The sequence below is a fragment of the Tubulanus polymorphus genome, chromosome 7 (assembly GCF_964204645.1).
Source record: "Tubulanus polymorphus chromosome 7, tnTubPoly1.2, whole genome shotgun sequence".
Taxonomy (NCBI): Eukaryota; Metazoa; Nemertea; class Palaeonemertea; order Tubulaniformes; family Tubulanidae; genus Tubulanus; species Tubulanus polymorphus.
The window spans coordinates 754,067-766,912 of NC_134031.1; the positions used below are offsets into that span (position 1 = coordinate 754,067).

The 12,846-nt window shown below is 40.5% G+C and overlaps 1 protein-coding gene across 1 annotated transcript; it reads left to right on the top strand.

Annotated features, from left to right (window-relative positions):
• Positions 1-1,659: 1,659 nt before the first annotated feature.
• Positions 1,660-12,289, top strand: LOC141909054 (uncharacterized). The gene is made up of 17 exons (XM_074799385.1): positions 1,660-1,805; positions 2,517-2,984; positions 3,403-3,672; positions 4,140-4,315; positions 4,900-5,100; positions 5,410-5,542; positions 5,989-6,217; positions 6,365-6,493; positions 6,568-6,683; positions 6,911-7,122; positions 7,466-7,703; positions 7,841-7,929; positions 8,014-8,093; positions 8,563-8,743; positions 8,825-8,988; positions 9,249-9,441; positions 9,740-12,289. The coding sequence occupies exons 2-17, from the start codon at positions 2,630-2,632 to the stop codon at positions 9,743-9,745; spliced, it is 2,772 nt and encodes a 923-aa protein (XP_074655486.1). The 5' UTR covers positions 1,660-1,805; positions 2,517-2,629; the 3' UTR covers positions 9,746-12,289.
• The last annotated feature ends 557 nt before the right edge of the window (positions 12,290-12,846 follow it).

Sequence of the window (12,846 nt, forward strand, 5' to 3'; positions counted from 1 at the left end):
AATCAATATACATTCAACTACCCGTTATACCACTGCCCCCCCCCCCCCTTGATAAACCACCACGCCTCATGTCCCCATATTTTTCTGATTCATAAATATCTGTATTTTCCCTCGAAACTAGTCAAAATCCCCAGCCATACCACCATACCCTCAATACCAGCTAAATCATAAATCACCGATTTGGCTGGTAGTGTGCAGACGTTGACTTTATCTCCGTGTCGCACACACAGCTAACATCCATCCTTTATCCAAGTCGTAATTATCATCATACACGGCCTTCTCCTTCGTACATTTCTCCACAGTGATACCGGGCATGTTTGTCGACAGAATGTGACGTACGGCTTCGAATCGATCTTTCGCTTCTTGCCACGAACAATCGAACATACGAAAAGTGAGGACGCGATAAACCGTGTTGATCGAGTCGTCTTACGACCTGTTTTCTTCAGCACGGAACGCGCCAGACGCCCGAGTTTCCGATCCGTTTCGATGCCATCAAACACGGTCGCCGATTCTCCTCGTAGAGTGTAATGAAACTCGTAATACTGACCACTAGTTAAACGCTCGTTTTTATTCGTGTGAAATGGTTCTTCGATTTTTCTGCGTACCGGGTATAAACCGCAGGCTGTGGCATCGTCTGCGAATTTGTTCGCCAGTTCCAGCGGGTTTTTCGTGCACACCAATGCGCACAGTAGCTGGTATTGCCTTTCAACGTCCGGCGGAAGTTCTACCAGAATCATTTTACAAACATAATTGTCGTTTATCTCGGGAATTACTTAATTAAACAGTGAATAAACTAAGTTATAACTAGTTAATGCAGGACCCGGTTCCACAGTTCAGTACCCAGTTCCACAGGTCAGTACCCTTTTCTACTGATACAGGACCCGGTTCCACGTTCAGCGGCTCGGATCCACAGTTCAGTACCCGGTTCCACAGTTCAGTACCCAGTTCCACAGGTCAGTACCCGGTTGTACTGACACAGGACCCGGTTCCACGTTCAGCGGCTCGGATCCACAGTTCAGTACCCGGTTCCACAGTTCAGTACGCAGTTCCACAGGTCAGTACCCGGTTCTACTGACACAGGACCCGGTTCCACGTTCAGCGGCTCGGATCCACACTCGTAAAGTTTGAATCTAGAGTTATAATTAGTTCATATTCCAATCCTTTGATCCTAAATTCAAATTCTGAGTAAGAAATAGCTGTTTTACTGGATCCAGAGTTTCTGGAATGTGTTCCCTGATGAACGTCTCATCGCACGGCAGAGGGAGGATCCAGTGCCCGCCAGGTCGCTAGACACGGAGGATTATCTGAATTTAAGCTCAGAAGCATTTAATCTCATGATTTGGGTAATGAAGTCTCGGGGGCCACACACATTTCATCGAAAAAAAACATCGGAATCGTACACGTCGACTCCGCTAGACGGAAAAGTTATTAAAGTTTAAACGCATTTAATGTGACCGACGCCCACATCGTAGCCCATGGCGTCGTTAGATTCTTTGATTCTGACTTGCCGGGGCACCGTGTGCGGGCCGAGAGGATTGAAACGTCCGATCGACGGATTCGTCGGCGGTCGCCACACCGGAAACGGACAACAAGAGACCTGCCGTCGTCCGATTCCGGTTGACGTGATATAGAGTAAACCCAAGATGGCTATGATGGAGATTGGCGTTTTAGAGCAGGATATTTTCAGCCAGAAATACAGAGCTCTGTTTTCTGGTACGATTCTGTTTTCCTGACCAATAGCTAGTGTGAAGTATAGAGACTAGTCTCGGACGGCTGGACGGTGATTATTGGATTATTAGTAACTGGTAAGTAGTGATTCTCAACCGCCGGTTCATCTGATCCAGAAACCAGTCCAAAAAGATGAAAATCCCTTTTTGTAATTCGCTTAAAAGTTCGAAAAAAGGTGTTTTAGCCTTTTTTACTCGACGATAAGTTCACCATACCGTATTGATAGACATAGGTTTGACTCTTGGGAAGAGGTTACTGGTAGTGGAAGGGTGTGTTAAATACCAAGTGAACCCTAAACTTCCGAGCGAGGGTAACACTAACTAAAAACCAATCGACCATGTCCAACCTAACCAGCACTCTGCAGCACTTGTATGCCACTTCTTTTATCATATTTTTTATGTTTTATTTGAGGTTGCCCACTTAGTGACAGGGACAAGGTTAACAATCCTCTAAGGTTTTTTTAAGAAAAATTCAAATAGCCTCGGCTTCATCCGCAAAGGCATAGGCCTAACAATTTACAGAATTGAAATCTGTCACAAGCGATTCAAAACTTATGAGTGAATTTTTCAGCTGAAATTTACACTTCAACGTTTAGCGCCCACAGTTTAGAGAAAATATATTTTAAACGGATCGAGGCCTAGTATTAGACGCTAGTTATACTTGTAGGTCATTGAGAGTGGAAAGTTGCCTCCACTCTTCAACAACTGGTTTCTCCCCCCTCCCCCTCACCTGGTTTTCTCACATTTCGTTGTGAAACTAACACAGAGTTTTTTGTTTTTCTATTTCAGATTATATCAGTATATTGTTTATTGCTGGATGTTATACATACTACAACTATTGTTACATAGTGAATTTCAAAACATTTTGAAACATTGAAGAAGAACGTGTCATTTATTTTAAAATGCCTGTTCAAATTCCGCAGTGGACCGAGTACCTGTCGTGTCCGATCTGTTTTAATAAATACAACGATTTGATTCACGTGCCGTTAACTCTGAGCTGTGGTCATACGTTGTGTAAAACATGTCTGTCGAAACTTCACCAGAATAAATGTCCGTTCGACCAGACAGCGATCGGACGATCAGCCGACGACCTGCCGCCGAATAACGTCATCATTCGACTGGTCAACGGTCGACCGCCCGAATTCAAAAAACTTCCGAAATTAATCGGGGATAAAAATGTGGATCTGTTTGAGTCGTGTATGTCGTTAATTGAGGAGTTAGCGATGTATCTGAAACCAGTTACGCAACCATTACAAGGTAAGGTACCATCTCACAGGGGAGGGAGAGGGGACCTCACAGGGTAGAGAGAGGGGACCTCACAGGGTAGAGAGGGGACCTCACAGGGGAGAGGGGTCCTCACAGGGGAGGGGGACCTCATAAGCACCTCACACAGGGAGAGAAGACCTCACGGAGCTGTCAACTGTCCCTGATGGGCGTTTTGTAGGCGATTGAAAATCAATTGCTGTCCCTGAAACAATTTTCGGTTATCCCTCTTAAAAATTCTTCATTATTTCCCTAATAATGTCCCTAAAAATTGTAAAATTTTCTTTTTTATCCGTGAATATGGTAAATTGATAATAGCATGTCTGAAATTGTCTGTATCCTGATTGGTCGGATCAAATCACAGACTGTGTTTCCATTTTAAGTTAATTATTGACTCTTGAATTATTTATAGATTTGAATGTGAATATCCCGAGTAGCGGTAATTCGACCAGTAGCGCCACCTGTAGCAGTGTATTGAGTCGACCGATGCAGCGTAAACTGGTCGCGTTGATAAACTGTCAGCTGATCGAGGATGAGGGACGATCTCGAGCGATGCGAGGAGCTCGGTCCCTCGGCGAACGTACCGTTACTGAACTTATATTACACCATCAGAATCCACATCAACTATCGGCGAATCTTTGGGCTGCAGTGCGAGCTCGCGGCTGTCAGTTCTTAGGACCAGGTAATTACAACACTTACGCAGTATTCTCTTGGTTCAAATGGATCTATTGGAAAAATGCTTGTCTAGTTAAAGAATTGTGAAAAAAAAATTGAAAATTATAAAAAATGTGTGAAAAATTGGAGAAAATTGTCTGTCGAAATATTTTGATCCCCTTTTTTATGCCGTACACGGTTGAGCTTGAAATCTATGCAAAAGCTGAAATTTTATTTTAACCTGTCCAGATTGTGATTAGTTACCTCTTATAAAGCTGCAAAGAAAAATGTGAATAGAGACCTTATTTTTATGGATTTTAAGATTCCTCAGTTCATTAATCTGATCCCTGAAACAATGAAATATCTTGAAGTCTTTGATTAAATCGTGTGGCTTTTCATCAAAATGTTCTTCTAGCCTAGAGAATCTAACTGTGGGTCAAACAAGTTTAGTTTCTGAAGTCCACGTTTGATGTATTTATATAAATTATATTTTAGCGATGCAGGAAGAAGTATTGAAGTTAATATTGTTAGCTTTAGAAGACGGTTCCGCTTTATCTCGTAAAGTTCTCGTATTATTCGTCGTGCAGCGACTCGAGGCTCAATATCCACAAGCATCAAAAACTGCTATAGGACACGTCGTACAACTTCTCTATAGAGCTTCTTGTTTTAAGGTTTGTATCATTCCTTTTAATTGTGATGATATTCGAGTCTAGTTACTCTGAGACTGGTCTTACATCGTTGAATTTGGCTTAAATACAACATGAGCTTAGACTGGTCTTAAGTTGTTCGATAGGCTAAAGAACCGAAATGAGTTTAAACTGGTCGAAAGTTGTTAGATAAGTTATTGAAATAAAGTAAGCTTGTGGACTGTGGTCTCAAGTTGTAAGATTCACAATAAAACCAAAATGAGTTTAGACTGGTCATGACTCTTGATTCTGCACCTGTTCGCTAGATTTTAGTCGAAATGTGTTTCAATCTGTGCTGACTGATAGTTTAACTGCAGCGGGCTGCTGTATCTGATAGTTTAACTGCAGCGGGCTGCTGTATCTCTGCTGGTAGTTACTGTATCTGATAGTTTAACTGCAGCGGGCTGCAGCTGTATCTGATAGTTTAACTGCAGTGGGCTGCTGTATCTGATAGTTTAACTGCAGCGGGCTGCTGTATCTCTGCTGGTAGTTACTGTATCTGATAGTTTAACTGCAGCGGGCTGCTGTATCTCTGCTGGTAGTTACAGTATATGTATGATATATTTCAGGTTACAAAGCGTGATGAAGAATCGTCTCTGATGCAGCTGAAAGAAGAATTTCGTAATTATGAATCGTTGAGACGTGAACACGATTCACAGGTCGTACAGATCGCTACTGAGGCTGGATTACGTATCGCGCCCGAACAATGGTCGTCTTTACTATACGGAGATACTTCACATAAATCACACATGCAGTCTATCATAGATAAGGTATCTATTTAAAATCTACCTCTTTTACTGGGTTCTTAAACGTCTGGCAAAATCATTCCAGATTTATTGCGGGATAATCTGGGTTCTGATTCTTTTAAAAATCAGCGTAAAGTTGGGGTACTTTGAATTTTGAGTGTTGTTGTTCTTGCCGGTGAGTGGCACAGAAGAAACTGCCCCCACTGAGGATATCTTATAATTTGATTAGGATGTTCTTCAGTTAAGGGTCTTGAAAATATCGGGGAATTTCGAATTTCCTGATCTTGATATTCTACACAGAATGATATAAAGATAATTGTTTATTTGTTTCAGCTTCAAACTCCTCAGTCGTTTTCACAGAGTGTCAGTGAACTGGTGATAGCGTTACAGCGTACCGGTGACCCGGGTAACCTGTCGCGTTTGAGACCACATCTCGATCTGTTAGCTAACATTGATCCTACACCGGGTGAGTGTGACATCAATTATCATCATCAGACTCGGCTCAGGTCTTTTAGGACAAAATTTGTCAGACTTGACAGTCATATCGCAGTTTGATAGTCTTTTGTATAATGTATGATATCAGTAAAATGTTTCAAACATCTAAAGTTGAACTGTTAGCTCTGAGTTTAAAGGTCATCTGCAAGTTGGTTTTCACTGGATTAAGCCCTTATCCATGAGTAATAACACTTATACCTGACTAAAACAGTTATTGTTTAAAGTTAATCAGTTATCTCTGAGACTTAATCAGTTATCTAACTGTCAATTAAACAGTTATCTCTGTCAGTTCAGCCATTATCTCAGAGAATGGTTGAATCTAAATCTTGAGCCTACTGTACCTGTGCGTGCACAATCTGAATGTATTTATCATAAATGGCGTTGTAAGTATTTTTGTGTGTATTGTATTTTGTTTAGATACACCTCCTCCATCGTGGGATAATCTGAACGCTATAATCAGCGGAACTCACACGGTTATTAAAGGATTGATCGAATTCGTTCAGAATCACAGTTTTAAAAAGTACGACGCCCCAACGATGCACAGCGCCAAATATAAAACCAGCATGTGTCGCGATTATATACAGAAAAACAGCTGTCCTCGTGGCGCCATCTGTACGTTCGCTCATTCCGATGATGAGATGGAAAAGTAAGTCGATGATAAACAAAACCTTAACTTCAATAACTTGATTCGATTCTTAAAGTGTTTTATACACAGCCGAGAACCTCTTCACCTCTTCACTATGATAGTGTGAACTGATGAAATGTCTGAATAATAATAATCGTATTGTTTTAGATACCGAGCTAAAAGTAAACGAATCGCTAAAACTGGTTTTACAAAATCACTCTCAAGCGATGGAGATTTGATAATAGCCAATCAGCAGCCAGCACCTGTTGGATTAGTCCATCAGACCGCTGCCGATAGGTAAGTTACACCTACTCACCCTTCTTGAATGCGTTTTGAATGATGAATTGTAAATGATGTTGTAATTGTTTCAGTTTAACGGTAACCGCCTCCAATGGAACATCTACAGTCACAGCTCTAGCGACACCTGTTAATATGTCGGCTACTGTTAACTCTAATACTACTGTTACTCCTTATACTCCATCAATCAGTAAGTTATCACTCATTTCAACCTGTAGTGTTTTAGGCAGACTACATTTAAAGTACCTCTGATTATCACTTGTCCCTTTGCTTCTGATGGTCATGTGCCCTGCATGACAAGATATTTGAAATTTTCATAACTCTAATTCATTATTACTGCAACTGCTTCAGAATGTGAGCTGAGTCTACTGTAGTATTTTCTGATACGTTAAGTTCATGGTAGTTTTAATCTTGTAGGAAATAATTTACCGATTACGGCACCTGCTCATCATCACTACAACCACAATTCAGCCAATCACAGATCAGTGAGAGTACCGATATATAACGTCATGTCACCACAAACACGCCCTCTATTGACCGCGGGAGTCACTCATAAATATCGGCCTCCTACGCGGTATTACTCATCGGGAATCTATGAGGAATATCCACCAACATCTGGACCTCCACGGGTACGTGTGTGCATGTGTTCCACTGATCCAGGTTCCACACTTACTGGACCTGGTTCCACAGTTACTGGACCTGGTTCCACAGTTACAGGACCAGGTTCCACAGTTACTGGACCAGGTTCCACAGTTACTGGACCAGATTCCACAGCTCTGTTTGATCCCGGTTCAACATTTTAAGGTTAAAATTTGACTATGGTTAAAACATTATGGATGAACTAATTTCAAATCTCAAGTAAAATTTAGCCAATGACACCTTGGGAACAGTAGACATCGATACTGTTAGTTCTTAGTCAAATGTGACTCAAGGGAAATGAATGAACTAATTGCGAATATTTATATAATATAGGTGAATATTGGATCAGGAGGAATCTTACAGGATTTATATCAACGTCGATCCGAATTATTGGCTCAGTTGCATCATCGAGTTCCGTCGGTGACACCAGGTGTCGCTAGTAGTAGCGGTAGTATGACCCATAGAGAATTAGCGCGGTCTGTCAGTGATACCGCTGGTACGATGCACGTTACGTCAACACTAGCGCAGCATAACAACACCAACAAGAATTATCCTCGCACCACGACGACAGGTAAGACAACTAAACCGGGTTCAACTAAACAGGGGATCGGACTGGAACGTACTATACCGAGGACCGGACTCGGTCCGGTTTCATATTATCGGATAAAGTTCCTCAATCGTGACAGAAATATCATTGTATTTTTGAAGGTAAAACAAAGACATTGAAAACATCGAGTTCAAGTTCTAACTCTAGTTCATACACGGCCTGGTCGACAGGTGATGATTCTGAATTACTCGTAAGTGTTTATTCGTTTATATGGTTTCCTCCGTGAATTCCCCCTATGACATCATACTTTCACTATTGTTTTTATTGATTATAGCGTTGTGAAGGCGATATACAAACACTACCGGTAGTTAGTGACGACGATATCTGGGATAATACGTTTCAAACTCCGGTCAGGTCAGTAGAAACGTTATCAGTTCTTAATATTTAATTCTTAGATATACAGTGGAACCTAGTAACAATTCTTAGATATACAGCGGAACCTCGTTACAGCGAACTTCTCAGGAAATCTGTTCGTTATAACTGATAGTTCGTTGTATCCAGTATGAAATTAATCAAATTTTCTGACTTAGGACGAAATTCTGTATTTGTAATATCCGATGAATCGTATCGGAGGGTTCGTTATAACGACGTTCCACTGTATTAACGATGATAGGTTTTATAAAACTCTTTGTGTTTCACTGCGCTATCTCTCGTCCATACATCTGTATAAATAGATTACATTTCAGTGTCCTCTTAAATGAATCAATGTTTGTAAAACATTGGTAAAAGAACTGATTTTAACTCTATGAATAGTTTATTTGCAACTGTCCGATTAAAATAGGTACCGAATGACAAAGGGTTAATTGTGAATGTTTGATTGTAGTTTGGATTCTGATGATGATGAAAGTTACGTTCCGTTCGGTTATAATGACGGTGATGATGACGACGATGATTTGATCCCGTTTGACCCGGTTCCGCGAGTATCGAAATATGGTCCGATATCTCGAACTGCGAGATCTCGTATTCGTAACACAGCGCCCGTCATGGCAACAGCTTCCATTCAGGTTCGAATCGCGTTCAACTTATTCACGTTTTATTTTTAATTTGACTGATTTAACGTTGTTTCGATTGTTGTGTATTTTCAGGAGGTTGCCACGACACCGGTAACAGCGTTAACACCGTTGAGTCACCCGTATCAGACGGTATCTTGGATACCGAGTATCTACACACACCGTAACGATACATCGGAGCCACTTGCGATACACTCAAAAATACACGATTCAGAACCAGCGAGTTTATGGAAACAAAGGTTTGTCCTCTCTCTAACCAAACACCCTTCAGCCTGGAACCACCCTTCAATAGTTAACGATGTCAGGTGTGCAGGGTCGAGGGTGTGTGGGGCAGAGAGTGTGCAGGGTCGAGGGTGTGTAGGGCAGAGAGTGTGCGGGGTCGAGGGTGTGCAGGGTTGAGGGTGTGCAGGGTTGAGGGTGTGCAGGGCCGAGGGTGTGCAGGGTTGAGGGTGTGCAGGGTTGAGTGATATGAAATGATTGTTATATTGTTTATTGATAGAAGTGACACAAGCCGCAGGATGATGTACGAAGAATGTGATCATGTGATGCATGAATTAGAAAGAGTAGATCAACAGATTCGAATTATTGCTGAAGATGAACAACTTGTTAAAGACATACAAGCATTGAATATACCGGGTCCCAGATCGCAGGCCTTTAATATACCGGGTTCTGGATCGCAGGCCTTGTACCGGGTACGTCATTAACCGTCTTTAAAAACCACAAACCAGTTTCACAGTTCTACGTACGTTAATTATTGACTTTAAAACAATGAAAATGAACTAATTAATACCTGAAGTGCTGGAGATAATTTGAAAGAGAGATAGAGATAGAAACTAATTACTAATAGCATTAATACACCGCGGTGCGGTGTACTAGCAGAGTTCATCATCGATTTATACACTGCACTGAAAGGGTCAACTTCAAGTTGACAACTGTAGAACTGGCATCTTTTCATCTTGTTCTTCGACATCTGTTTGTTTCTGATTTCAGAATTAAGAGCGAGAATCGATGGAAGTTATTTCACAGTTTAAGCGGAAGGAATAAAACGTTCACTCGTACGAACTCTGTTTTAGGAGAGAGAGAGAGAGATTAGTGAATTATTGCGGTTTAAAACCGATTGTTAACGCGTTAACACCGGGAGTTGATTATACTTATACAAACTGTGCTTATTTGAAATGTACTTTATACATATATATATATATATAAACCTCACATTGCTTTTCATAATGAAAATGCACTAAAATTAATCGTTAAAGTGACTATTTTTATCCGTAAATCCGACTCAAATTCTCAATTTTTCTGATTATTTGAAGTGATTGAACTAACAATTCACAACAGTTGTTTGTAACAGTCCATTGTTGTCCGCTGTAGTTGCGGTCAAAACGTGATTAGGTCATCGTCAGGTTCTCTTTAAGTCGTCACGTTACTGAAGTTATCTGTAAGTCATTTCGATAAGTCATCATAACTAGGTCATTCCGTTCATGACTCGTCCAAATGACAACTTACGTTTAGTAAATTGAATTAGAAATATAAATCATGATTCAAAAATAGCGAAGACTTCAGTAATTCGACGACTTATCAGTTGATGACGAAGTGATAAGCGAGTTTGACTGTTATGTTTATTACAACAACGATGACTTTGACTAAAAACAAATGACTGTTGTGAGAAGTGAATTCAGTTACAGGTGTGTTAAAGTGCTGTCAGATGGATGAATATATTCTATGGTTTATAAAACTATAATAGTCACTTTAGCTGAAATAAATGGCTTCTAAATACTTGTTTATTGTTTAATATTTAAAAAATTCATACATGTTATTTAAGCCATTCTGTTACCTTCTGAGTGACACGTGTAATATAGATATTTATAGATTCCTACGTGTACTGTATATCGGTATATTAGATAATGATTATGTTTATAATGTTATTGATCTACTGCCTGTACCCCCACCCCGCGTCCTGTTATAAATCATCACGATGTCTGCACAATGTGCTTCTCCATGAAATAGGTAAAAACTGTAATTCATGTTCATATAAAAATGTCTGGAGTTTAAACAAAAGATCGGGTGCAGTGTTGATCAGTTTTTCTAAGGAAAGCCAAAGTTTTTCTATTGTCTGAGGGTTTGCGAGGTACAGGCAGCAGATTGTTTACGGCTGAAAGCAGATTGTCTTAGAGGGTGGGAGTATAGACAGCAGATTGTCTGAGGGGTACAGACAGCACAGATTGTCTGAGGGGTACAGACAGCGCAGATTGTCTGAGGGGATGCAGGTTACAGACAGCACAGATTGTCTGAGGGTCCCGACAGCACAGATTGTCTGAGGGGGTACAGGTTACGGACATCAGATCGACATTTGAACTGATAATCCACTAGCGATGTATCTAGCTTCTGCGCTTGCAAATTAATCGTAATTTTTAAAGCCGAAATAAATAAAAACCTTAAGTTCAAGCTATAATTAGATAAAGTGTATAAGAATACAAAGCAACCTTGTGTAATTCGTTTGGTGGAGTTGTTTTTTTGATATTTAGCTGTAATGTGCTGTGCTGCTTACAGATTTTTACCTGTTTACGAATATTAACGTAATTTAGACTTTAATATTGTGTGTAGTGTTGGATTGTTATATATTTTAAACTGTGAAAAAAGTACGGAAGGCGTCCCGGAAAGAGGTCTGCCTGGGATCGAAAAATATTTTTGGAATTTATTCCATGGTAATAAATATCTCAAAATGAAAATTAATTATTCTCGTGAGATATCATGTCGAAATGATTTCTGAAATGTTTTTGAATTGATGAAAATTTACCCGAAATTTCCTGGGGGTTTCTAGTCAGTAACCTGTGAGTGTCTGTGGTTTAATTTCATTAACCTTGTTATAAGCCCCATTCTTTTCTAAAAGCTTATCACCAACGTTTATTAAACTAACTAAGGGGTTTCACCATTCAATTAACGAGTTGTTAACCGTTGAGTTTTGTTTTTTATTACCGGTTAAGATCTAAGGACTCTTCCGTATCAATGCCTATTACATTGTATCCAGCTGGATACAGTTGAGACCTCGATGCTGCCAGCAGGGGGCAGCGGGTCAGGGAGTCTAGTATAAATCGCAATTTCACAATTCGTGAAATGTTGGAAATGTGCTTCATTGTTAATGTATACACCGTATCCTTCAGAACGTCATACCGGCCGTCAATTGGCCGTCAACCATTCAACTACATACTTCAGTGCCGTTTGCGCCTGAAGGATATGATATTATGACGCGTTTATGACGTCACGGGTCTGACGAGTTGTATGTCTAACAGTCTAATCGCGGTAGTTCGCCGCAGCTACAGCGAGAGAATAACACCTCGACTTTGAATTTAACTACATGTATTGACCTCGTAAGATTTATTATTTGTAATTTAATTACGACATAAATTAGTGTTAATTTCTAGCACTCTGAATGCAATGATGTAACCGCGGCTGACATCTTTCTTCAATATTCCTCTGTATTACATGTATATACAACGAATAATGAATTAAACAAATGATGTTTATCAATATCGCCAGTGAGAAAAGTAGATAAATCATGATTTTGTTTTTTTTGTTCGGAAAAAGTTTTTTGAGAGCGCAAGATCGGAGTAAATTTTGAGACGATATCAACATCATCAGTGCGCGCGTTCCGAGGCCCCAGTCGAGACGTACTGGGACGATACTAAAACAAGAATTCGCGCCCGAAACCTAGTTCTTCCGTAACCCTAACCCTAGTCCCGACTCGAACCCGGGACCTACCGCGTACCAGTCGGACGTGCTAACCACCAGACCATTGATATAACCGACGACGTTTGTAAGTTCGTCTGGCCAGTGTGGTGACCAGTCAGGTGTAATCACTGAGAATCAACCGGGGGTCGTAAGGCACGTTGCGCTCTGAAAATACGAGAAATTAACCACAGTCTCATCGCCGAGAATGAATGTCATTTTTTGTAGCATTACTTTTCGTTTTTAGCTCGAAATACCGCGCATCATTAATCAATGGAGTTTTTTTAGTGGCTATCGTGAACCCACCTATAAGCAGCGTCACCGTTTCAACTTTATAATTGGTTACGAATTACAAACCAGTGAATGATTAG